Below are 27,850 nucleotides of genomic sequence, written 5' to 3' on the forward strand. Positions count from 1 at the left end.
AGATGGCGGGTTGGATCCTGGCCTCGCTCAGTGGGTGGAGGATCCGGCGTTGCCCTGAGCTGTGTGTAGGTCGCAGATTCGGCTCAGATCCTGCATTGCTGTGGCTGTGGCGAAGGCCAGCAGCTGTAGCTCTGATTTGACCTCTAGCCTGGGAACCTCCATACACCACAGGCGCGGCCCTAAAAAGCAAAAAAAAAAAAAAGCTACACAGCCAACAAAACCATCTGTCCATTTTTGTTGTTGTTGTTGGTTTTGTTTTTTGTTTGTTTGTTTTTTAGGGCCACACCTGCAACATATGGAGGTTCCCAGGGTAAGGGTCGAATCAGAGCTACAGCTGCTGGCCTATGCTATAGCCACAGCAACGCCAGATCCGAGCTGAATCTGCAACCTACACCACAGCTCATGGCGATGCTGGATCTTTAACCCACTGAGCAAGGCCAGGGATCGAACCCGCAACCTATGGATACTAGTTGGGTTTGTTTCCGCTGAGCCACAAATTGGAACTCCACTTTTTAATTTTTTAATTAAAAAAATACAAACAAGTACAAAAAGTAATATAATAGCCATGTACCTATAACCTAGAATGAACAGATATTAACATTTTATCATATTTGTCTCAGATATTTTTAAATAAAAGAAAGCATTAGAGATAAAGTTGAAGTACTCTTTGGTGTTCTCCCAGACTCCTTCCTTCCCCTTTGTCCCTTTTCAGAGGCCATAACAAGCATGAATTTGATGTATTTATGTCTAGCCTATGTTTATACAGTTTTACTGTAAATATATGTATTCGTAAACTATATAGATTCATTTTGTAGTTTTAGATTTTATACAAATCATGGATGTAAAACAATTTCTCTATAAGATCTTTCTTGAGTCCTTATTACAAACTTATTATAAATTTAGTCCTATGTTGAGTCCTTATTATAAACTTATTATAAATTTAGTCCTATGTTGTAAACTTGTAAAGTTAAAAAAAAATGTACATTTCAAGTCTTCATAGAAAGGGATGCAAGGCATCATAAAGTAATTGTCTTTCAAAAATTGGAGTTCCTGCTATAGTACAACAGGATTGGCAGGCATCTTTGCAGCTCTAGGTCACAGGTTCAACCCCGAGCCTGGCATAGTGGGTTAAAGGATCTGGCATTGTCAAAGTTGCAGCAAATGACACAACTGTCGTTCAGATCTGATCCCTGGCTCTGGGAACTCCATATGCCATGGGAGGACAAAAAAAAAAGAAAAAAAAAAAGAAAAAAAAATAAGATGGAATTAAGCATTTTCCCTTCTCTTTAATAACCTATTGTCTGAGTTACTTCTATTATAGTACTTATCTCATTGAAGTATAACTATTTATTCCTTGTTTCTATCTATTAATTGGTAAACTTCTCAAAATCAGATGCTGTATTTAACTTAGTTTTATTTGTTTATTTATTTATTTTTATCTTTTCAGGATCGCACCCAAGGCATATGGAGGTTCCCCAGGTAGGGGTCATCGAATTGGAGGTGTAGCCACTGGCCCATACCATATCCACAGCAATGCAGGATCCGAGCAGTGTCTGCGACCTACACCACAGGTCACGGCAATGCTGGATCCTTGGCCACTGTTTGAGGCCAGGAATCGAACCTGTGTCCTCTTGGATGGTAGTCAGATTCATTTCTGCTGTGCCACAACGGGAAATCCAGATGATGTATGTTAGTATTCTTTTTCTTTTCTTTTTTTTTTCTTTTTTAAACATGTTTTATTTATTTATTTATTTTTTTGTCTTTTGTCTTTTGTTGTTGTTGCTATTTCTTGGGCCGCTCCCGCGGCACATGGAGGTTCCCAGGCCAGGGGTCGAATTGGAGCTGCAGCCACCGGCCTACGCCAGAGCCACGGCAACGCGGGATCCGAGCCGCGTCCGCAACCCACACCACAGCTCACAGCAACGCCGGATCGTTAACCCACTGAGCAAGGGCAGGGACCAAACCCGCAACCTCATGGTTCCTAGTCAGACTCGCTAACCACTGCGCCACGACGGGAACTCCAGTATTCTTTTTCTAACATTTGTGGTATTCCTCCTTAGTACCTCCATGGGAACTGTCTAAAATTTTTATACCTTTTTTTTTTTTAGGGTCGCAACCACAGCATACGGAAGTTACCAGGGTAGGGGGTGAATTGGAGCTGCTGCTGCTGGCCTATACCACAGCCACAGCTACACCAGATCCCAGCCACATCTGCAACCTAAACCACACTCACAGCAAGGCTGGATCTTTAACCCAGTGAGTGGGGCCAGGGATTCAACCCATGAGTAATGGATACTAGTCTGTTTTGTTACCGCTGAGCCACAGTAGGAACTCCTGGATATCTATTTTTTTTAAAAACTCCTCTCCCTATGGAAACTTTTCTGAGCCCCAGGATACTTTATTTTATTGTTAGACTGCACCCTCCCCCAGTCATAAAGTGTTACTCCCTCCTTTCCTATAAATTGCAATTAAATCTATTCATTCAAGAAAGTTCATACTATTTTCCAAAAGGACCACAATGGAGGAGAATTATTTTTATAAATGTGAGGTTTCATTAAAACATGCATCATTATCTAGCATTTCTTGACATTATCAACCTATTTACTTTGCTGATAATATTAGATTGTGAAGTCCTTAAATAACTTTTATTTCTCTTGATTTCTTTATATTGCTTACCCTAGTAGGCATTCACAGAGCAGCCTACATGCTTGTGAAACTAATTTAGTATTATTGTGCTTTCTCTCTCCTTCATATTTTTTATGCAGCATGGAATTCATCAGCAACTGGAAATAAAGGCTTTTAAAGCAAACTTTAAAATCTCTTCAATTTGACAAGTATTTGTTGAGACATTACTATGTGACTATCACTATCCTAGACTGTGAAGAATATATGATAGGGTCCTGTGAAGAAACTAAAAAACAAAAAGAAAAAGAAATAATTTAAAATAAAATATTCGAGTGCTAACAAGGGACATGAAGAAGAGGTCTGTGGGGAGCAGAGTCTTTGGGAAAACCTTATGGAGCGAGAAGGTTGATTGACAAATGAAGGCATTCCAGATAGGGAAGACACCTGATCCATGGCTTTGGAGGTGAGTGCTGAGTTCATATTTCAGGAGAAAAGTAAGGAGATTGATTTAATTGAGCTGAAGGAAAGATGAATTTACTGGGGATCCGAGTAGGGAGAATATGGAACACAAAGGTTAGCAGCTTGATGGGGGAATTAATTTTGTATCTAAATAAAATATGAGGAGCTCCATCTCAGGTTATGTAAAGGAGATTATATGGGATCAAGATGGTATGGTCTTTAAAACAAATAATAGCAGTTTGGTGAAAATGAAAACTTCAGGAGTGACTGTTGTGGCTCAGCAGGTTAAAAACCCGACTAGTATCCATGAGGATGGGGGTTTGATTCCTGGCCTCAATCAGTGGGGGTTAAGGATCAGTCGTTGCTGCAAGCTGTGCCTAGGTCAAAGCTGTGGCTGGAATCGAGTGTTGCTGTGGCTGTGGTGTAGGCCTGCAGCTGCAGCTCGGATTTGCCCCCAGCCCGGGAACTTCCATATGCTGCAGGTGCTGCCCTTAAATAAATAAATAAATAGTAAAAGAAAATGAAACCTTCAGTTTAGGAAGGGTTTTGTTTTTTTGTTTTTGGGTTTTTGTTGTTGTTGTTGTTTTTTGCCTTTTAGGGCGGCCCCTGTGGCATATGGAGATTCCCAGGCTAGGGTTTGAATCTAAGCTGTAGCCGCAGGCCTACACCTCAGCCACAGCAACGCAGAATCTGAGCTGTGTCTTTGACCTACACCACAGCTCGTGGCAACGCAGGATCCTTAACTCACTGAGCAAAGTCAGGGATTGAACCTGCGGCCTCATGGATGCTAGTCGGATTCATTAACCCTGAGTCACGACGGAAATTCCTAGGAAGGTTTTTTTTTTTAAGTAGTAGAACAGAAAATATCCACTGGAGAAGATCTAGACATGATTATCTCAAACAATGAGAATATAAAAGTGGAACTGCTAACAGAGGGTTAAATCCTAGCAGGTCTTGCTAAATAAAGAATTTGGATCATGTATAAAGATAATTTATTTTTTTGATTTTTATTGTATTTCATTTGAATTGATAGCAGATCGGGGAAGTGGCTCTCCAGATTAAGTATTAGCAGATAGCATTATACTGAGCAGAGTGGGTACCAAATACAAGGGAACTTGGGGCAAAGTTCTTTAAAAGGTGTGTCTTAAGGGAAACCCGCCCTCTTAGAGGGCACCTTCAATTGTAAAATGAGGATTGCATTGGATATTTAAATCAGTTTACGTAAAATACTTAGAATAATGCCAGACACGTAGTAGGTCTTTTAACGTACAGCAGTTGTTGTTACTATGTTTACTATTACTGCTGCTTCTTCTACTCTTTTTTCCCCCGCGAATCGCTGCCTTTTGGCAGGGCTGGGCGTTTCTCAGCACGCTTTGCACACGCTCGGCTTTTTTCAAGATCTGGGTCTTGGGCCACAAGAACTGCGGGGTTACTGCAGCCTGGTAGCTATCCCTTTGGCCAAGGATAAGACGCGTTCGTACGACGTTTACACACCCCCGTGGCACAGAATGGTGCCTTCCTCTGATCGTTTTCCCCCCTCCCCGTCCCCCCGCCGGCCAGATCATAGTACAGTCCATACTGCGGCTGGAAAAGGTAGGGCAAAAGTTGAGCGCGCCGAGGATTTTTTCTTCTCCCGGAAGCAATTGTTCTCTAGAGCCGGAAACAGTTGCTGTTTCGAGGGAGGTGGGACTGGGCGGGTCAGGCCGCAGCGGCTGACGGCGGGGGAGGAGCCGGGTCCGCTGCCGGGTGGAGGGGCCAGGCGAGTGTCCTTATCCTAGCTACTGGGGCTCGGGCCTGTAAGCCAGTTGGAGTCGCGTCGGCGAGAACTATTGGGCCGAGCGAAGGAAGACGAAGACATGTTGCTCTTCGTGGAGGTGAGTGGACTTGGGAATCTCGCCCTGTTCGCTCTGAGGAGAGCAGGAGTGTGGAGGCGCCGGTCGGTCTCAGCGCCATGTGACTTTCCAGGCCGTACACGGCGCGGAACCGGCAGATAGGCTGACACAGCACCTGGGCCGTGCAGGCCCGCGGCTCCGCACTGCGCGCTCGCCACACTTTAGGAGGCGGTGGGAGGTGAGCGCCGTGGTGGGAGTGGAACCGAAGGTGGGGGATCGAGGCTTGTCTGGTGCGGCGTGAGAATCGGAGGAAGAGGAAAGTGTCCCATATGGACCTCCTAAAGGAGGAGAGCGGCGAGGGAGGGGGGGCGGGGGCGGAGCCTGCGGGGAAAAGGGTAATCAGGTGGGCGCGTTCCGGGGTGAAGCGAGGCCTCGCGCGGCCCTCTGGGAGCGGGCGAGCAACATGTGGGGCCGCAGAGGAAGGAAGGTGAAATTCGGCATAAGTGTTTGGAAAAGAAAGTTGAAAATCCCTTTCGAGCAAGCTCCACCACATTTTGTTTAATCCCGGTCCCTAGGTCTCTGGAACGTTCTGTGGGTGGAAAGCGAGTTAGTGTGAACCGGGGAAAAGCCGGTAGGGTTTGGAAGGCTTGAAAGGCACCGCTTTGACCTTTTGTAAAAGTTACCCAGGCAGCGGCTCCTTGATGAGGGGCGGTTACATGAACGGATAAAAGCCCTTTACAGGGGAGATCCCCAGAACGAGAGAAACCTAATTCGGGAAAAGCCGTTTTTTCGTATTGTTGCTTAACAATAGAAATATTTTTATTACTTTAATCGGAACGTCTGCTGTTGGCCTATTTTCGTTTTAAAGGTAGTGGATACCTGTTCCCCACAAATACGAGGTTTAATTTCTCTTATTTCTGTCTTTCTCTTGTGTGCAATGAGCATCAGCTGACTGGGTAATGCTTTGAGTAGATTCCAGATCATATTGTTCTTGCATTGTGAAAACGTCAAACCAGCAAAGCTGCAACTTCGCAACTTGGCACTTGTTAACTATGCCCATAAAAAGAATCTTTTCAATGAGGGAAGGAATTTACAGGTTGTATAATGGATCAGGAGCCAGGGCCAGTCTATGGCGGATTTTTTTCAGAGCACGGGGGGGATCTTAATCTTAAGTGTTGCAGCATAAAGTAAATACATGGTTGCGCTTTTTTTTCTTTTAGTCTGGTCGACAATGTGTCCAGATAAATTCGAGATATTTAAATTGGGTTTTTTTTTAAGAGACACAGCCACCTTAGAGTATTCCAGCACTGATAGTAAACATTCATTGGAAGATTCCAAGTAAATCGTGAAAAGATTTGAAATTATCGAATCCATTCTATTGATCATTTTTTTATCCTCATTGTTTTCCTTGGGCAGAATAAGAAATTAGAATAAGAAATGATTTTAAGTAGTGCCAGTTTGTGTTAGGAATGTTATGCCAAGCAAATTGTGCAGCTTTTAAGTATGTGTTTTGCCAGGCAAAGGATTGTGAAGTGTTATTTATATCAACATCAATTCCAAAATAAACTTTTCAGTTCCATATTGATTGTTTTGGCTTTGTTAAAATGTGAACTTTAATAATAGCTCCATTTATTGAGTGTTTAAGTTAGATCCTCTTGTCTTTAAAACAACATTGCAGTGTTTTACAGATGAGGAAACTGAGGTGGAGAGGTTAAGTAGCTTAGTAAAACCAAAGTAGTGGAATTGGGATTTAGACACAGGTCATTCTAATGCCAAGTCATGGCTGTCACCGAAATATTACATGTAATTAATATTTCCATTAGTCATTTTCTTTGTAAATCAGTATATGATTTTCACATATAAGAAGTTTTAATGAAAATTAATGTCACTAAACATTTGGGACTCATATGATATTAAAATCAATAAACTATAACACGCTGGTCATTTGGACTTTTAACTAATATTCAGTCCTTGTAACATTATGATGTAGGAATTATTCTAAATGAGGGAACCAAAGCTCAGAAGTTTGATGTCTAAGGTCATTCAAGTGTAAATAATGTGGGGACTAAAGTCTGAAGTCTGGCTTCTGGAACACAAGTTAGTGACTCCAAAATTTATTTTTGCACTTACTTTCGCCTAAGCCAAGAGTTCTTAATCTGGATCCCTAGTTGGAATTGAGGAAGTCCATGAACTTGGTTGAGGGGAAAAAAAATTGCCTGTTTATTTTCTCTAGATTCTAGTTGAAATCTGGAATTGAAAAGAATTAAAAATTCTTGAAATTTCAGTGGATGCAAAAAGAGAAATGTTTCATATCTTACTGAAGTTTTTGCAGATATCTTAAAATATTTACGCTCATTATTCTTTGTTATTATTTGAAAAAACTTATTTAATGCATTTGTAAAGCATGTTTATTACTAGATTAGAAATGTAAAAATACTTTGGTAACTATAACATATTGGCTTATAGATTTTATATACTTAAAAACTTTTTTTTTTGAGTTCTCGTCGTGGCTTAGTGGTTAACGAATGCAACTAGGAATCATGAGGTTTCGGGTTCAATCCCTGGCCTTGCTCAGTGGGTTAAGGATCTGGCGTTGCCGTGAGCAGTGGTGTAGGTTGCAGATGGGGCTCGTATCCTGCGTTGCTGTGGCTCTGGCGTAGGCTGGTGGCTACAGCTCCGATCCAACCCCTAGCCTGGGAACCTCCATATAGTGCAGGTGTGGCCCAAGAAATGGCAAAAAGACAAAAAAAGCAAAAAAACTTTTTTTGAAGATAGGGTTTTAAAAAAAAATTTATTTATCTTTTTAGGGCCAAACCTTCAGCATATGGAAGTTCCCAGGCTAGAGGTCAGATTGGAGCTGCAGCTGCTGTCCTACACCACAGCCATAGCAACTTGGGATCCAACCTTCATCTGCTGCCTTTAGCACAGCTCATGGCAGTGCCAGATCCTTATCCTACTGGGTGAGGCCAGGGATCAAACCTGCATCCTCATGGATACTAGGCAGGTTCATTACGGCTGAGCAATGGTGGGAACTTCCTATCTCTTTTAGAGATAAGGAAACTAAAGCACAGGGAATTTAAGAAACTTGGCCCAAATCACAGCTACTGATTATTGAAGCTGGAATTAGAACTCAAATTACTTGGCTATACTGTAATAGAAATCTGTAGGCAGAAAGGAATCTTTTTTTTTTTTTTGGCTGTGTCCATGGCAGGTGAAAGTTCCCTGGCTAGTGATCAAACCAGCACCAGAGCAGCAACCCCAGCCACTGCAGTGACAATGCCAAATCCTTAACCTGCGGCACCAGAAAAGAACCCCAGGGAATCCCATTTTACATAATACTTAGATACAAGGGTTTTTTTTTTTAATTTGGTCTTGCAGACAAAGGGCTCTACAGGCTTTAGTCATTCATTGTTTTTTTTCCTCACCTCTTTTCTGAAGTAGACACATTCAGTGCCTGTTTCAGTATGCAAAATTGTCATATGTGTTCCAACATAAATTCTGTTGCAACAAATTCTTTTTTTTTTTTTTTTGGCCACCAGAGGCATATGGGGTTCCCAGGTCAAGGATCACATCCAAGCCACAGTTGTGACTGACACCACAGCTGTGCCAACGCTGGATACTTTAATAATCGACTGTGCGGAGTAGGGCATCCAACCTGTGTCCTGGCACAACAGAGATGCGGCCAGTCCCATTGTGCCACAGTGGGAACTCCTGTTAAAACAAATTCTGGAAGTTCAGTGGTGTGCTATATTCTTCTGGCTGCTCACGAGTTATTTAAGTTTTTGAGTGCTAAGGAGATAATTTGCAATTTTTTCATATTTTTATGCTTGCTAACCTTTTATTCATTTATCAGATTTTCTTTCTCCAATATTTGTAGCAACTTATGTCTACTTTAGCTGTTTAGTAGTGTTTTAATTGGATTTCTGTCTCTGAGTTTTTCTGTAAAAATGAATACTTACCACCACTTAGTTAGATAGCAATGACTTTTATATACCCTAGGATGCTTAATTTTTATTTTTTTGTTTTTTTAGGGCCGAACCTGTGGCATATGGAAGTTCCCAGGCTAGGGATTGAATTGGACCTGCAGCTGCCAGCCTATGCCACAGCCACAGCAACTCGGGATCCTAGCTGTGTCTGCCACCTACACCTCAGCTCATGGCAACACTGGATCCTTAACCCACTGAGCGAGGCCAGGGATGGAACCCATGTCCTCATGCATAATAGTCAGGTTTGTTACTGCTGAGCCACAATGGGAACTCCTCACATAATTTTTAAAAATTATTTTTAATTATGGTAAAATACTCATAAAATGTATCATCTTAACCATTTTTAAGTGTATTTTAAGTGTATTAAGTACAGTTACATTGTTGTGCAGCCATCACCACAATCCATCTCCAGAACTCTGATGTTACAAAACTGAAACGCTGTACACACTAAACAGTAAATCCCATAGGTAACAAACCCAACTAGTGTCCATGAGGATGCATGTGTGATCCCTGGCCTCGCTCAGTGGGTTAAGGATCTGGTGTGGCCGTGGCTGTGGCATAGACTGTTAGCTGTAGCTCTTCGATTTGACCCGCTAGCTGGGCACTTCGATATGCCATAGGTGCGGCCCTAAAAAAAAAAAAAGGAAAAAAAAAAGTAAATCCTCATTCCCTCTTCCTCCAAATCTTAAAAAATAACTTATCTGACTTCTAAAGTTTTTTGCTTTTTTTAGGTGATAACATTTTATTTATTTATTTTTTGGCTGCACCCATGGCATATGAATGTTCCTGAGCAGGGACCAAATCTAAACTACAGCTTTGGCACCACAGCTGTGGCAATGCTGTATCCTTAACCCATTGTGCTACAATGGGAACTCCAATAACAGTTTATTTACTTATTTATTTATTTTTGCTTTTTAAAGGGGCTGCCCCGGAAGCATATATGAAAGTTCCCAGGCTAGGGGCTGAATCAGCTACGGCTGCTGGCCTACACCACAGCACATGGCATCGCCAGATCCTTAACCCACTGAGCAAGGTCAGGGATTGAACCCGCAACCTCATGGTTCCTAGTTGGATTTGTTAACCACTGAGCCATGACGGGAACTCCTGAAAATGATTTTTTCAAAAATAACTTAGGGAGTTCCTGCTGTGGCATAGTGGGTTAAGAATCCGACTGCACCAGCTTGTGTCACTGCAAAGCTGTGGGTTGGAACCCTAGCCCTATGCAGTGAGTTAAAAGATCTGATGTTGCCACAGCTGTGGCATAGGTCACAGCTGTGGCTCATAGTTGACCATGGGCCCGGGAACTTGGCATATGCCATGGGTATGGCCATAAAAAAATTAAAAAAAGAATGACTTAGAAGAAGAAAATGCCTAAATGAATTAATTGTTAAATGAATACCAGCAAGTATAAATAAGTGAAGAGCTGAGTGGTTTTTGAACAATATGATTTTGAAATAGTAGAACTGGATGCAGAATTTTATAATCTATAAAACATTTTCTAGTAAAAATATTTTCAGATATATTGGACTGAAAATGAAGTAGAAATTACTATTATTTTTATTATTTTTTGTCTTTTTAGGGCTGCACTGGTGGCATATGGAGGTTCCCAGGCTAGGAGTCCAATCCAAGCTGTAGCTGCTGGTCTACACCACAGCCACAGCAACACCAGATCCAAGCCTGTCTGCAACCTTCACCACAGCTCACGGCAATGCCAGATCCTTAACCCACTGAGCAAGGCCAGGCATCAAACCTGTGTCCTCATGGATACTAGTCAGATTCGTTTCCATTGAGCCACAACGGGAACTCCTAAAAATTATTTTTGATGTGTGAAAATGTGGAATCCTCAGAAGTGAACATAAAGATATAAAAGTACCTCATGGTGCTTCAAATTACAGTTTGTGAAAAACCAGTAATGAAAAATATTGATAGTCAACTATTTTATATTATATATATATCTTCTATCATTTATGTATTTTGGGCTTGTTCAAACTATCTGCCAGCTCCATACTACTTCCCAACTAATGGAAGTGATCTCTGGTACTAGACATGAACATTTAAAATATGTAATTTTGGTCTTCTAGGTAGGAACTTAAAGATTTTGATGGAGTTCCTGTAGTGGCTCAGCAGAAACAAATCTGACTAGTACCTATGACGATGTGGGTTCGATCCCCAGCCTTGCTTAGTGGGTCAGGGATCCAGCGTTGCCGTGAGCTGTGGTGTAGGTTACCAATGCAGCTTGTATCCTGTATTGCTGTAGCTGTAAAGTAGGCTGGCAGCTGCAGCTCTAACTCAGCCCCTTGCCTGAGAAACTTCCGTATGTTGTGGGTGCAACCCTAAAAAGCAAAAAATAAAATAAAAAGATTTTTGACCCTGTGGTCAGAGATGGGGTCTGTGTCTGTTTGCAGAGGAGTGGAAACTAGAGGAAGGGCCAGGGATTGAACCTGAGCCACAGCAGTGACCCAAGCCACTGCAGTGACAATGGTGAATCCTTAACCCACTGTGCCACAAGAGAACTTCAGCATTTTATTGTTCCAATAGTCTTTATTTTGCTCAAGTTGTGTTTTCTTTAAAGTTCAGGAATTAGAGGGGGATTTATAGTCCTAAAAACATTGTAAACTTTTGTGTTTTGCACTGCGATTTTCTGTAAGGGTTTGTGAATCCTGGGTTCACATGTTAGCAAGTGACAACTTTTTTTTTGTCTTTTTGTCTTTTCTGGGGCCGCACCTGTGGCACATGGAGTTTCCAAGCTAGGGGTCCAGTCGGAGCTACAGCCGCTGGCCTACGCCACAGCCACAGCAACACCAGATCCATGCAGCGTCTTCGACCTACACCACAGCTCATGGCAACGCTGGATCTTTAACCCAGAGCAAGGCCAGGGATCGAACCCACAACCTCATGGTTCCTGGTCGGATTCGTTAACCACTGAGTCATGACGGGAACTCCAAGTGACAAGTTTTTTTGAGCCTCAACTTCCTGTCTGTAATTTGAAAATGATTCTTCTGGCAGGTTGTGTTCGTGGTGTTTATGTATTAAGCCTTGTTTTTGATACGCTTCAGGTCAGGGCTTGACATATGCTATCATTTGATCATCACAGCTAGTGTAAATTGTCCAGTATATAAATATTTGCCTTTCAAAATGACTGAAATTTGTGCTTTTATATATTAAATATTTCTGGGAAATTTATTAAAACCGGATGATAGTAGCACTGTTAATTACTACTGTGATATATATAACTGAGTTTAAGAGGTGTATAACTGAGTTGGGCTGTGGTAAAGGGGTTAAGAATCTGATTGTAGTGGTTCAGGTTGCTGCAGAGGCACGGGTTGAATTCCCTGGCCTGGGAAATTCCACATGCTGCAGGTGTGGCCATAAAAATTTTTAATAAGGAGTTCCTGTTGTGGCTTAGCAGTTTAACAACCCAATGAGTATCCATGAGGATGCAGATTCGATCCCTAGTCTCACTTAGTGGGTTAAGGATCCACCATTACCAAAAGCTGTGGTATAGGTCACAGCTGCAGCTTGGATCTGGGATTGCTGTGGCTATGGTGTGGGCCAGCAGCTGTGGCTCCAGTTCGACACCTAGCCTGGGAACTTCCATATGCCATGGGTGCAGGCCTTAAAAAAAAACAAACATGTATAACTTTGAGTTTTAATCCCAGCCTTATTAATTTGCTCCAATTCTGAGTAAGCCGAACAGGTTAATTATCTAATTTTAAATTTTTAATAGTTTGAGTGTATTATTTTTATTTATTTATTTTGCTTTTTAGGCCCGCACCCGTGGCATATGGAGGTTCCCAGGCAAGGGGTCTAATCTGAGCTATAGCTGCCTGCCTACACCACAGCCACAGCAATGCGGGATTCGAGCTGCTTCTTCGATCTACACCATATAGCTCACGGCAATGCCATATCCGAGCTGTAACTGCAACCTACACCTCAGCTCACGACAACACTGAATCTCTAACCCACTGAACGAGACCAGGGATCGAACTCTCAACCTCATGGTTCCCAGTCGAATTGCCTTCCTCTGAGCCATGATGGAAACTCCAGTTTGAGTGTATTATTAATTGGGCAAATAAAACTTTTAAAAAATGAAGATTGCAGTCTGTTAAAAATAGAGACTCATTTACATGCAGTATTTAAAGAAATGATAAAGTGCAAATAGGCACTTTATATTTGCTCTTTTGGAAGAAAAAAATTTCATTTCTGATGTCTAAGTGTAAATAAATGTAAGAAAAAGAAACTTGAATATTACATCCTCATATTTCCCCTCTTGTCTTGTCAGACATTTGAACCAATCTTTAGTTCAGAAAATATCTCTGTATTCATATAAATGACTGGCTCTAAATTAAAGATAGTAGAGTACTTTAAATAAATATTACTACAAGTATGGTATGAACATAGGCATTTAGCCAAGGAGGAGGGATTTTTGTTTGGTATTATTACTGAGGGAAGAAAAAAGCATTTTCTGTGTCAGGGCAGAAAAATTGGAAGTAATCTAGTTTGTTTAGGCCAGTATTTCATACAACTAGATACTGCAAGCTACAAAACAGATAGTGACCATACCTCCCGTTTTGTCCTAGACAGTCATAGTGTACACCTGTTTTCTGGAACAGATGTCTCCATTTTATTCTCAAAAACGTCCTAGTTTCAGAGTTCCCATTGTGGCTCAGTGGAAGTGAATCTGACTAGTATCCGTGAGGACCCAGGTTTGATCCACAGGCGTTGCTCAGTGGGTTAGGGATTCAGTGTTGTCATGAGCTGTGGTGTAGGTTGCAGTTACAGCTCATATCTGGCATTGCTGTGGCTGTGGTGTAAGCTGGCAGCTGCAGCTCCAGTTTAACCCCTAGCCTGGGAACTTCCATGTGCTGCGGGTGAGGCCCTAAAAAGCACAAAAAAAAGGTCCTAGTTTGTGTGGGTTTTTTTTTTTTTTTTCTTTTAATGGCCACACCTGTGGCAAATGGAAGTTCCTGGGCTAGGGGTCAAATCGAGCTGCAGCTGCTGGCCTACACTACAGCCATGGCAATGCCAAGTCTAAGGCAACTCTTCAACTTAACAGCTTGCCACAATGCCAGATCTTTAATCCACTGACCAAGGCCAAGGATTGAACCCCCATCCTCATAGACACTATGTCAATTCTTAACTGAGCCACAATAGGAACTCCATTTTTTTTTTTTTTTTTTTTTTTTTTTTTTTTTGTCTTTTTGCCTTTTCTGGGGCCGCTTCCCAAGGCATATGGAGGTTCCTAGGCCTTGGGTCTAATCAGAGCTGTAGACGCCAGCCTACAACACGGCCACAGCAACATGGGATCCGAGCCGCATCTGCAACCTACACCACAGCTCACAGCAACGCTGGATCTTTAACCCACTGAGCAAGGCTAGGGATGGAACCTGCAACCTCATGGTTTCTAGTCAGATTCATCAACCACTGTGCCACAATGGGAACTTCCAATTTTTTTTTTAAGATGTCATCTGCAGCATATGGAAGTTCCCAGGCCAGGGATTAAATCCAAGTCACAGCTGAGACCTGTGCAGCAGCTAGGGCAACTTAGGCTACAGATCTGACAATGCCAGATCCTTTAACCCACTGCGCCAGGCTGGGGATATAACCAGAGTCCTGGCAGTGACAACGCCAGACCCTTAACTTGCTGAGCCACAAGAGGAGTCCTGTACTTGGATTCTTAACCCACTGTGCCACAGCAGGAACTCCTGTATAATAAGTTTTCAGAAGAGATCAGGGATTCACTTTGTATTTATTGGCAGGTCCCTCCCATCCCCATGTCATTAACAAAGCAAGATAGTGTACAGTTGGTACTAAGTATTTGTTGTTGTTGGAAGTTCCCTTCGGAGCTCAGTGGAAACAATCTGACTAGCATCCATGGGGACGAGGGCTTGATCCCTGGCCTCACTCAGTGGGTTAAGGATCTGGCATCACTGTGAGCCATGGTGTAGGTCACAGACAAGGCTTGGATCCCTCATTGCTGTGGCTGTGGTATAGGCCAGCAGCTACAGCTCTGATTCACCCCCTAGCCTGGGAACCTCCATATGCTGCAGTTGTGGCCCTTAAAAAAAAAGTATTTGTTGTTGAATTAGCTATGGAAAATTAAATTTATAGGATTTAAAAAATTTGTAGTTTAACAACATAAGGAAAATTCTATCCTTTTGAGCTGGAAGAAGGAAAAAGGTAGAAGGGCAGTGACTGAGTAATAATGCTAAGATACATTTATATGAAAGGTTGACTAAAAGAACAGATTACAACCTGGACTCTGGGGCCAGGCTGCCTGCTCAGGTTAGGCACCTTCTAGTTGTATGACCTTGGGCAGGTTGTTTACCCTCTGTTTATCAGTTTCCTTATCTATACATTGAGGATAATGTTAATAGATGAGATATAATTATGTATGTCAAAGTGTTAAGAGGATTGACTCTATGTAAAGCACTTAGTGTCTGGTACATAATAAACATATACAAGCTGCTGCTTTCATATATACTTATGAAAGATAAGTCTTGTTTCAGTTTTTGTAACAAATGGTTTGCTGATTTGAGTATGCGTATCAGGAATAAAAGATTCCTTCACAGGATGCAAAAGTCCCCAGGCCAAGGATTGAACCCGTGCCACAGCAGCCATGTACTGCAGTGACAGTGCCGGATCCTTAACCTGCTGTGCTACAAGGGAACTCCAAAAGATGCCCTTTTTTGAAAAGGATTATTTTGATATTTAATATTGGTATTTGAGGTTTGAGATTTTGGGTTCCTAACTATACCGTAGCTATTGACTTTATCAGATGACCAATTTGGTTTTCTTTTTTTAGGACCCGTGGCATATGGAGGTTCCCAGGCTAGGGGTCGAATTAGAGCTACAGCTGCTGGCCTACATCACAGCTCACGGCAACGCCAGATCCTTAACCCACTGAGCAAGGCCAGGGATCGAACCCTCATCCTCTTGGATACTAGTCAGATTTATTTCTGCTGAGCCTCAGTGGGAACTCCCAGATGACCAGTTTGAAGTAAAATTGCTCAGTATTTTGAGGACTATGTAAATTACTTAAATGTTAAATATCTATTGACTAGGTTCTGAATCTTTAACAATAGGGAGGTTCATAAATCTCATATATAGAGCTTTCATAAATTTCATTGGGCTATAGGTGACTTACAATGCTGTGTTATTTTCAGGTGTATAGCAAATTGAAGCAGCCATACATATACATATATATCTGTTCTTTTTCAGATTTTTTTTCCCCATACAGGCAGTCACAGAATATTGAGTAGATTTCCCTGAGCTTTCTAGTTTTTTTGTTTGTTTTTGAGTACTCATCAGCTGCCATCTGACTGGGGTAGTGGGAACTGGGAGATACGTCTTCTCTTTCCCTTTGATACTAGAAGACTATCAGTATTAGCTTTATTGATGAATAAACTTAAGGTTTTCTTCCAGATGTGGAGTAAGTGAATCTTGATTCTTGACAACTTGGCAAATGACTTAGGGTGACCCATTTACCTTGCTATTTAAAGTGTGAGGGAGTTCCTGTTGTGATGCAGCGGAAACAATCCAACTAGGAACCATGAGGTTGCAGGTTCAATCCCTGGCCTCGTCAGTGGGTTAAGGATCCTGCATTGCCATGAGCTGTGGTGTAGGTCGCAGACATGGCTCAGATCTGGTGAAGGTGTGGCTGTGGCATAGGCCTGTAACTGTAGCTGTGATTCGACCCCTAGCCTGGGAACCTTCATGTGCTGTGGGTGTGGCCCTAAAAAGCAAAAAATAAAATTAAATTTAAAAAAATAAAGTGTGAGCTTCAGGAAACTTCTTTACCCCAGGGCTTGTTATAGAATACAAACTCTCTAGGCGTTCCCTTGTGATGCAGCAGGTTAAAGACCCGTGTTGTCACTGCAGCTGCTGTGGTGCAGGTTTTACCCCTGGCCTGGGAACTTCCGTATGCTATAGGCGTAGCCAAGGGGTGGGAAAAAAAGAAACCTCTCTGGCCTGATCCCAGCAGTGCCGAATCAGAATTTGCATTTTGTCAAGATCCCTAGTTTTTTTTTTTTTTAAATTGTTGCACCCATGACAAAGGGAAATTCCCCTGGCCAGGGATTGAATCTGAACCACAGCTGCGACCTGTGTTGCAGTCTAGCAGTACCTCATCCTTTAATCCACTCTGCTTTGCTGGAGATTGAATCCATGCCTCTGCAGTGACCAGAGCCATTGCAGTCAGATTCTTTTCTTTTCTTTCTTTTTGGCTTTTTTAGGGCTGTACCCCGAGCATATGAAGTTCTCAGACTAGGGGTCGAGTTGGAGCTACAGCTGCCAGCCATCATATGCCACAGCAGCTTGGGATCCAAGCTGTGTCTGTGGCCTACACAGCAACACTGAATCCCCACCCCACTGAGTGATGCCAGGAATCAAACCCACATCCTCATGAATATTAGTCGGGTTCTTAACCTGCTGAGCCACAGCAGGAACTCCCCCTAGATGATATTTATGTACAGTAAAGTTTTAAAAACCCATATGATATGTAAATTTTATAGTTGGTCTCTGTGCTTGTCACTGTTCAAGATGCTAGAGAAAAGTAAACCAGAGACAAGATCATTGCCATCATGGAGCTTGCAGACAAATTAATTCAGATTGGAATAAGTGGTTTGTAATAGGGAGTAAATTTTATTGCATAACTATCATGAATTTTATCTTTTTTTCTAAACTGAAAATTGGCTGAACCATGGCCCTAGGATAAAAATTAATGTAGAACTGAATTGACTTCTGCCCTGGGGACTCTAGTTTTTACCTGGTAGCTATTTTCTATATCCATTTCTTCTGGATTATTAGCCACTCTAGGTAGAACTGCAGCCAGGGACTATTTGGCTTGATGAGGTTTATAGTGTTCCTTAAGTAGTATGTAAGTAGTTGTCCTAAATGTTTCCAAGGCAACTATAGTAAAGTGGCTAAGAGCCACTACAGAGTAGTGGCAGACTCTCCAGACTGCCTAGGTTCAATGGCTGGCTCTGTGTTATTAGCTGTGCAACCTTGGGCAGATTACTTTACCTTTAGGTGGCGTAACTTTTAACTTATCTGCAAAATGTGGATAATAGAATTTAACTATAGCTGTTATGAAGATGAATTAAGTGTTCCATAAATGTTAGCTATCCTCCTTTGTCAGAATGGGTAAAAAATTCCCAGTTTTCATTTGCACTTTCCGTAAAATGCCCCTAAGCATCTTCTGGTAGGACCGTGGAGTTTTATGCTGGAAGAAATGATGGGTGTTAGTTTTGTTTCTTTTCTTTCTTTCTTTTTTTTAAAGTAGGTTTGTGGTCCTCTCAATACAGGAGATGTAAAAATTAAACCTGGATGATTTATCTGCCATGAGGCAAAGAAGGTTAATCAATTTATATACTTTATTTCTGTTTTTCAGCATTTGTAGGGTTAAGTGGCATGGGATTTCTGTTTCTGATAGTAAATAGGTAAGTAAAACAAATGGTTGCATATGACCAAAGAGATGATTTCACCATATTTATGGTGACTTTCCCCTGACTTTGGGTTCTCTTACCTTAAAACTACTTTCTTAGTACAGGAAGTCACCCTTTTGCTAAGAAATTTTCCCTCTTTTTCCTTTCATTTGTATCTTTCCCCAGATAGGAGCAGGCATAAAATGGGCCAATGGTGAGGACTACTTTTGGCTTATTCGATAATGACGTATATTGCTTAGAGTTAGAAGTGTTGACCTTTTAGTTTTATGGGCTGACAATTTGAATATTTTTGTGGTGATTTGAGATTATCTGTGTGCTTATATACTGCATATGTTTATGTTGGCAGATCGTTTCAGCATGCACTCGAACAATTTACATCCTTTAATAGGTATTTTAGGATTTCCTGCTGTGGCGCAGCAGGTTAAGGATCCAACGTTGTCTGGCATCGTGGGTTTGATCCTCAACCAAAAGGGAAAAAAAAGGTGTTTTATATAACTGGGGCTCAAGGGTTACTTACAGTTCTGTGGAAGAGATAAGGATTTTTATGGAATTCTTTATTAAACCTCAGTCAAAAGATGAGTCAAACGTGGTTATCCAGAATTTAAGTGAAAAATCTTTGTTCTTTTTAAACTAACTTGTCAGATTCATTATTGTGTTATTTAAAAGACTATTACAGAAAAATATGTCAACTGGGGGGGCGGCAGGGGAGTAATGTGCAGTAGCTGGATGTGGGATCTCCATTCCCAGACCAGAGATTAAACCCAGGCCACAGTGGTGAAAGTGCTGAATCCTATCCACTAGACTACCAAGGAACTACCCCACTCTTCAACTTTTTTTTTTTTTTTTTTTGCTTTTTTTTTTAGGGCCACACCCACAGCATATGGAAGTTCCCAGACTAGGGGTCGAATCTGAGCTACAGCTACAGCTGTCGGCCTATGCCACAGCCCCAGCAACGCCAGATCTGAGCCATGTCTGCAACCTAGACCACAGCTCCTGGCAACACTGGATCCTTAACCCACTGACCAAGGCCAAGGATCGAACCCGTAACCTCATGGTTCTTAGTCGGATTTGTTAACCACTGCACCACGACAGGAACTCCCTCATTGTGTATTTTCTGAAAGTTAAAGTTAATAGATGTTAATTGTAGAAAAATACAGAAAAACACAAAAGTGAAAATAAAAATTCTGCTCAGAAGTAACGAGTAACAACACTGATTTTTTTTTTTTTTTTTTTTTTTTTTTTTTTTTTGTTAGGGCTGCTCCTGCAGCATATGGAAGTTCCCAGGCTAGGGATCAAATCAGAGCTATAGCTACTGGCCTGTACTATAGCCATAGCCACATGGGATCTAAATTGAATCTGCCATCTATGCCGCAAGTTGCAGCAACACTGGATCCCTAACCCATTGATCAAGGCCAGGGGTCGAACCTGCCTCCCATGAATACTAGTCAAATTCTTAACTCACTGAGCCACACGCAATAGGAACTCCAACACTGATTTTTGGTTTTCCACATTTTCTATGTTTATGCATTATTTCACAGAATTAAATCATTTCTTTAATAGGATAGCATTTTGCTTGGAGTTCCCATTGTGGCTTAGCAGTAACAAACCCGAATAGAATCCATGAGGACATGCATTTGATCCCTGGCCTTGCTCAGTGGGTTAAGGATCCAGCATTGCGGAGAGCTGTGATGGAGACAATGCAGGATTCCTAACCCGCTGTACCACAAGAGAACTCTTCCCGTTTTTAAGAATGTTATTTTGAAATTATAGATTTTCACAAGAAGTTGCACCCCAAATGTACCGAATGGTACCATGTACTTTTTACCCAGGTTCCCCCAGTAGTAACACCTTGCATAACTATGGAATAATGTAAAAATGAGCAAATTGATATTGATACAGTCTACAGAACTTACTCAGATCTCATCAGCTTTATATATAATTGGGGTTTAAGACTCTAGGATATTCTGTATGTGACTAGACTTCAGTTACTAGACAAATTTTTCTTCTGTGTTGATGTCTCAGTCTGTTCAAGCTGGTATTACAGTATCACGGATTAGGTAGCTTATGAACAAACAGATTTATTTCTGGGAAGTTTGGGATCATGGTGCCCGCAGATTTGGTGTTTGGTCAGGGCTTTCTGATTTATAGGTGGTACCTTTCAGTGTGTCCTCACATGATAGAAAAGGGCTAGGGAGTTCTGTGGGATCTCTTTAAGAAGAGTACTAATCTCATTTATGAGGGCTTCATTCTCATGACTTAAGAATCTCGGAGGCCCCACCTCCCAGTACCATGACTACTGCTTTGTAGTTCTACTGTGGTTTTTTCTATAATTTATAATTTTTACAATTTGTAAAGATTTTTATTTTATGCTCTACTTTTTATAAAGCAATGATTTTTTTAAATTTCTAGGTATTTTAATAAAATAGCAATTATAATGGTTTACTTTTTGTGAACCTTTTAATTATTACTTCACGTTATTTTACTTTTGTAGTTCTATTGTTAATAGTAACCTTCCAGACTCTTTCTGTTTTTACATACCAATGTATTTATCTACACAGTGATTGTATGCATTTGGTAATACAAAAAACAAAATGTTTATTGTTTTGCAACTTGGTTTTTTTTTACTGAATAATACATCTTGGAGCACTTTCAATATTGGTATAATAGACCTTTTTTTTTAACTTTCATAAACTATATTATGAAGTATACTATATTTAACCATTTGTCTACAGATGGACATTTAGGTTGTTTTCAGTCTTACTAATGGGATTGGTGCTGTGATATACATTCTTTTTTTTGTCTTTTTTTGCCTTTTCTAGGGCCTCTCCCGAGGCATATGGAGGTTGCAAGGCTAGGGGTCGAATCAGAGCTACAGTTACCGGCCTACACCAGAGCCACAGCAACACCATGTTTGAGCCTCATCTGCGACCTACACCACAGCTCATGGCAACGCTGGATCCTTAACCCACTGAGCGAAGCCAGGGATGGAACCCAAAACCTCATGATTCCTAGTTGGATTCATTTCCACTATGCCGGGACAGGAACTCCTCAAACCCTTTGATTTTGGATATCGTAGATACTGGAATTTTCAAATATAGACTATATAATTATATTTTATTTATTTATTTATTTGTTTATTTTTGCTTTTTAGAGCCACATGTGAGGCATATGGAAGTTCCCAGGCTAGGGGTCAAATTGGAGCTGCACCTGCTGGCCTGTGCCACAACCACAGCAGCACAGGATCTGAGCCAAGTCTACAACCTATACCACTGCTCATGGCATTGCCTGATCCTTAACCTGCTGTGTGAGGCCAGGGATTGAACCCGTGTCCTCATAGATACTAGTTGGGCTCATTACCACTGAGCCATATGGGAGCTCCCAGATTTTTTTTTTTTTTTTTTTTTGGCCTTACCAGTGGCTTGTAGAAGTTGATGGGCCAGGGATTAGCTCTGACCAGGCTGAGTCCTTAACCACTAGGCCACAAGGGAACTGCTAGAATGTTTAAAAATGCTTAAAAGAAGACAAGAACTGAAAGGGTGATTTTTTTTTTTTTTCTTTTTTAAGAAAGAAAAGGAAGTTCCCTTCTGGCACAATGGATTAAGGATCTAGCATTGCTGCAGCTGTGGCACAGGTGGCAACTGTGACATGGATCTGATCTGTGGTCCAGGAACTTTCATATGCCATGAGTACAGCCAAAAAAAAAAATCAGATTTCAAAAAGAACCAAAAGGAAATTTAAGAAGTGGAAAATATAAAAAGAAAACTTGGAGACTTACTGGACAAGTTGAACACATCTTAGAAACAGTTGAAGAGATTCCCATTGTGGCACAGCAGAAATGAATCAGACTGGTATCCATGAGGATGCAGGTTTGATCCCTGGCCTCTCTCAGTGGGTCAGGGTTTCAGCCTTGCTGTGTGTTGTGGTGTAGGTTGAGAGAGAGGAGAAAGGAAGGAAGGGAGAATTGATGCAGTGGAAGAAAGATCTTATATTGCTCAGAATGTAATTTCTTAGAAAGACAAAAGTCTGGAAAATAGGAAAAAGAGATTAATACTAAGAGAGGTGGTGGGAGTTCCTGTCATGGCTCAGTGGTTAACCCAACTAGGATCCATGAGGATGCAGTTTCAATCCCTGGCCTCGATCAGTGGGTTAAGGGTCTGGCATTGCCATGAGCTGTGGTATAGGTCACAGATACAGCTTGGATCTGGCATTGCTATGGCTGTGACGCCATGTAGGTTAGCATGTACAGCTCCAGTTGGACCCCTAGCCTGGGAACCTTCCATATGCCCTGGATGCGGCCCTAAAAAGCAAAGCAAAAAAAATTTTTTTTTAATTTAAAAAGAGGTGAAACATAAGGTATAGAATATTCATTGGTGTTTTATAAGGAAATAACAGAGCTTGGTGGAAAGGCGGACTTGAAGACTGAATGTTTTACGGAATTGATGAAAGATGCATCAGATTTCAAAGAGTTCAGTGAATTTGAAATAGAATAAATAAAATAATAAATAAAAGAGAATTCCAGGAATTCCCACTGTGGCCAAATGGGATTGGCAGTGTCATTGGAGAGCTTGGACACAGGTTCAGTCCCTGGCCTGGCACAGGGATTAAAGATCTGGTGTTGCCGCACCTGCATCTTAGGTCACAATTGCAGCTTGGATCTGATCCCTGACCCAAGAACTCCATATGCCTCAGGGCAGCCAAAAAAGTAGGGAAAAGAAAAAAAAAGAATTCCACATTTACGGAGTTTCCATTGTGGCACAGCAGAAACAGATCTGACTGGGAAGCATGAGGTTGTGGGTTCCATCCCTGGCCTCACTTAGTGGGTTAAGGATCTGGCGTTGCTGTGGCCGTGATGTAGGCCGGCAGCTGTAGCTTCAATTGGATCCCTAGCTGGGAACCTCCATATGCCACAAGTGCAGTCCTAAAAAGCAAAAAAATAAAAATAAAAATAAAATTAATAAAGAATTCCACACTTAATGATTGCAAAACACCATTGACAAAGATTAAGCAATCAGAGATAAAAGAGGCTAGGAATGACAGCTGCACTAATGGCTGATTCCCTCCCCCCGCCCTGTCTTTTGTCTTTTTAGGGCCACACCTGCAGCATATGGAGGTTCTCAGGCTAAGCGTCAAATCAGAGCTGTAGCTGCCAGCCTATACCACAGCCACAGCAGCTTGGAATCCAAGCCGGATCTGTGACCTACACCACATGTGGCTCACAGCAACACTGGATCCTTAACCCACTGAACGAGGCCTGGGATCAAACCTGAATCCTCATGGATACTAGTCAGGTTTGTTAACCCCTGAGCCACGAGGGGAACACCTCCTAATGGCTGTTTCTTTTCTTTTTTTTCTTTTCTAATGGCCGCACTCACAGCATGTGGAAGTTCCTGGGCCAGGGATTGAATTCCAGCTGCACCTACAACCTACCTCACATCTGCAGCAATGCTGGATCCTTAACACACTGCACCAGGCCGGGGGTCAAACTGGTGCCTCCACAGAGACAAGCTGGATTATTAACCCAGTGTGCCACAGCAGGAACTCCCTAATGGCTGATTTCCGATCAGCAGTAGTGCAAAACAGAAGGCAGCAATGATATCTTTAATGTGCTAAAGAGGAATTATGTGCTTAGCGAGATTTCTGTATATAGCAAAAAAGTGGAGGTAAAAACAAAAGTATTTTTAGAGAAACCACAACTTGAGAGTTTACTAAAAACATTATGAATGACATTGGGGAAGAAGGAAGATGAATCCAGAGGAAAGTTCTGAAATGCAAGAAAGAATGATGATCAGAGAACATGGCCCACATTTATGTAAATGTAAATAAATATTGACTGGGATTTCCCTGTTGCCACAGTGGGTTAAGGATCTGAAGTTGTCACTGCTGTGGCTTGAGTTGAAGCTGTGGGGATGGTTCGATTTCTGGCCTGGGAACTTACACATTCCAAATGTAGCCAAAAATAAGTACCCCTATAAGACTAAAATAGTATGTATTATGTACATGCGGGCATAAAGGACACAAAATAATCTTTGATTTTGTACTATACACTTCATCATATATGTCCTGATTTGAAAATTCTCTAACAGATAATAAGGTTTTTTGGTTTTATGTTTTTTTGGGAGGGGGGAGTTCATCTTTTTAGGTCTGTACCATGGCACATGGAAGTTCCCAGGCCTAGGGGTCAAATCGACTTATGCCACAGCCACAGCAGCGCGGGACCTGAGCGGCATCTACAACCTATACCACAGCTCCTTAACCCAGTGAGCGAGGCCAGGGATCAAATGTGCATCCTCATAGATATTAGTTGGATTCTTAATCTTCTGAGCCCCAACAGGAACTCCCAAGCTTGTAACTTCAGAAGGGCTTGACCAGATGGTTAGAGACCATCCTAGTGCTCCCACTCCCAGTCACCAGGTTACCAAGTTGCAAGTTGCAGGGTTCTTGATGAGGCACAATGGGAACTACAGGCAACATTTTAGTGGAATGTTTTACTGATGAAATGCTTTATGAGGAAAAATATCCCTGATGTAGATATTGTAGCAGATCATGTTTTCTTCTCACCCATGTCTACATGTTTATGTACTTTTTTGTAGTTGTGAGTTGTTATTGTATGGTTAATACTGATTTCATACTTAATTTCTGTGTCAGAGTGAAATACTAGTAGCTATGGATTAAGAAGTTGGTGAGACGATAGATGAGAAGAGTATTCAGTGCAGTGCCTAGCCCAAAGAATTGTTTGCTTTTGTAGTGGTGGTGGTTATGGTTGGGTTTTCCTCCCCCCCACTTCCTTGTGTGAAAGCATTTTCTTCTTACTTTTTTAATTTAAAAAATATTTTATGGCCACTCCCATGGAATATAGAAGTTCCTGGGCCAGGGATTGAATCCTGAGCTGCAGCAGCAACCTACACTACAGCTATGGCAAGTGGATCCTTAACCCATTGTGGTGGGCTAGGGAATCACACCCACACCTCCACAGTAACCCAAGCTGCTGCAATAGGATTCTTAACCACCTGCACCAGAGCAGAAACTCCAGAAACATTTACTTTCTAATGTTTTTCATATTTCACCAACCCTAAGGTGCACATTGTTGCACATTGTAACCTCTCTGAAAATTGGGATACATCTTACAACATGTGATGTGTCATAGTTTAATAAATAGCAATTTTTCTTGGTGATATGTTAGTACCCCTTTAGATTTAATAACTGGTAACATATCTTTATAACTTTGAATGGCTCTGTAACTGTCTAGTGATTGTGTCCTGGTTTCCTTTTTTTCTTCTCTGTTTGACTTTGCGTTATGTCCATTTTCTTGGCTCTTTTAAATAATACTGGTATATGGGGAATTTGAGCTGCACTATTTTACAGTCTCCAGTGAATAATGAGTTTGTAAATTTTATGCCAATACGGTAATTATTTTTAAGTGCTTTGCTAATCTAAAAAGAGTAAAATGGTACTTTATTTTCCTATTTGCATTCATGTGTGAAGATCTTTTGAATTTTCTTTTCTTTTTTTTTTTGTCTTTTTTGCTATTTCTTTGGGCCGCTTCCGCGGCATATGGAGGTTCCCAGGCTAGGGGTCGAATCGGAGCTGGAGCCACCGGCCTACTCCAGAGCCACAGCAACGCAGGATCTGAGCCGCATCTGCAACCTACACCACAGCTCACGGCAACACCGGATCGTTAACCCACTGAGCAAGGGCAGGGACCGAACCCGCAACCTCATGGTTCCTAGTCGGATTCGTTAACCACTGCGCCACGACGGGAACTCCTGAATTTTATTTTCTTAGTCTGTATTTTTATTTATTTATTTATTTTTTGCTTTTTAGGGCCACATCTGTGGCATATGAAAGTTCCCAGGCTAGGGGTTGAATTGGAGCTACAGCTGCTAGCCTACACCAAAACTCACAGCACTGCCGGATCCTTAACCCACTGAGCAAGGCCAGGGCTTGAACCTGAAACCTCATGGTTCCTAGTCGGATTCATTTCCACTGCTCCATGACAGGAACTCCTGCAGTTGGATTCTTAACCCACTATGACAAACCAGGAATTCCAAGCTAGTTATTTTTTATGGAAGTCTAATTTTCAGCATTTGCAGGTCATCACCTTCCTTGCTTTTTGAATCTACCTTCTGGTGCTTGCCATCCAGGGGAGGAACCTGCAGCTGAAAAGACAAAAGTAACTGGAAAGGGAGTAAACTTTTTGGAGGGGTTATTAATATACTTGAGATGGGTCAGCCATGTTGTTTGAGTGAGTGAGATGAGAGACGTGTGTTTATGCATCCTGCTTTCTTCCTCTCCTTCCACCCTTTGAATACTCTTCTTTCCACTCCCATTTCTGCTTTTCACATGTGTGTGTGAGTATGTGTAAGATTAGCTGATGTGTACAAAAGATCACTTTAGATGGTAATATGTTATAGTTATATTTTGGATATTAAGAATATACACTTGTTGGAGTTCTTGCCATGGCGCAGTGGTTAACAAATCCAACTAGGAACCATGAGGTTGCGGGTTCAATCCCTGGCCTCGCTCAGTGGGTTAAACGATCTGGCATTACCGTGAGCTGTGGTGTAGGTTGCAGACAAGGCTCGGATCCCGAGTTGCTGTGGTTCTAGCTACAACTCGGATTAGACCCCTAGCCTGGGAACCTCCATATGCCGCAGTAGCGGCTCTGAAAAAGGCAAAAAGACAAAAAAAAAAAAAAAAAAAAAAGTATACACTTGTTAGGGCAAATGGAAAAGTGCATTCTTTTTTTTCTTTTTTTCTCCATTTTTGGCTGCCTTGTGGCATATGGAGTTCCCAGGCCAGGGATCAGATCCAAGCCACATTTGTGACCTATGCTGCAGCTGCGGCAATGCTGGATCCTTTAACCCATTGTGCCAGGCCAGGGATCCAACCCGCCTGCTGGTGATGCAGAGATGCTCTGATCCCATTTCACTATAGCAGAAACTCCAAAAGGTGCATTTTGTAAGACAGAATGCTGGAGTTCTTGTTTTGGCTCAGCGGAAAAGAATCCGACTAGGAACCATGAGCTTGCAGGTTCAACCCTGGCTTCGCTCAGCGGTTTAAGGATCTGGCATTGCTGTGACCTGTGGTGTAGGTCACAGATGCAGCTCAGATTTGGTGTTGCTCTGGCTCTGGTGTAGGCCAGCAGCTACAGCTTCAATTTGACCCCTGTCCTGGGAACCTCCATATGCCATGGGTACAGCCCTAAAAAGAGGAAAAAAAAAAAAAGAGAATGCTGTTTTTGTGAAAACATTGGAATGTTTGGTGAAAGTATTTCCAATCATAGAATCATTCAGGAGTTCCCCTCATGGCTTAGTGGTTAGTGAATCCTACTAGGAACCATGGGTTTGCGGGTTCGATCCCTGGCCTCACTCAGTGGGTTAAGGATCTGGCATTGCTGTGAGCCGTAGTGTAGGTCACAGACACAGCTTGGATCCTGTGTTGCTGTGGCTCTGGCGTAGGCCAGCATGCCATGGATGCTGCCACAAAGAAAATTATATACTTG

The 27,850-nt window shown here is 41.8% G+C and overlaps 1 protein-coding gene across 50 annotated transcripts in view; it reads left to right on the top strand.

Annotated features, from left to right (window-relative positions):
* LARP4 (La ribonucleoprotein 4) overlaps positions 1-27,850 on the top strand; it is a 176,112-nt gene that overhangs the window by 103,387 nt on the left and 44,875 nt on the right. For 16 of the 50 annotated variants that reach the window (XM_084955634.1, XM_084955632.1, XM_084955642.1 and 13 more), the window contains one exon: positions 2,766-3,088. The exons of 5 other annotated variants lie outside the window; for them this stretch is intronic. In XM_084955634.1, coding sequence (XP_084811760.1) covers positions 3,077-3,088 — 12 coding nt within the window. In that variant the 5' untranslated portion in view covers positions 2,766-3,076. Of the gene's footprint in view, positions 1-1,447; positions 1,480-2,765; positions 3,089-4,804; positions 4,959-18,293; positions 18,343-27,850 lie in introns of those variants that run through there. 29 more of the 50 variants (XR_014803199.1, XM_021091653.2, XM_021091656.2 and 26 more) reach the window with 6 other exon arrangements.

Source organism: Sus scrofa, chromosome 5, assembly GCF_054392235.1.
Source record: "Sus scrofa isolate SSC_HxYL_T2T_F1_AM1 chromosome 5, Sscrofa_HxYL_maternal_Yorkshire_Landrace_v2.0, whole genome shotgun sequence".
Lineage (NCBI taxonomy): Eukaryota > Metazoa > Chordata > Mammalia > Artiodactyla > Suidae > Sus > Sus scrofa.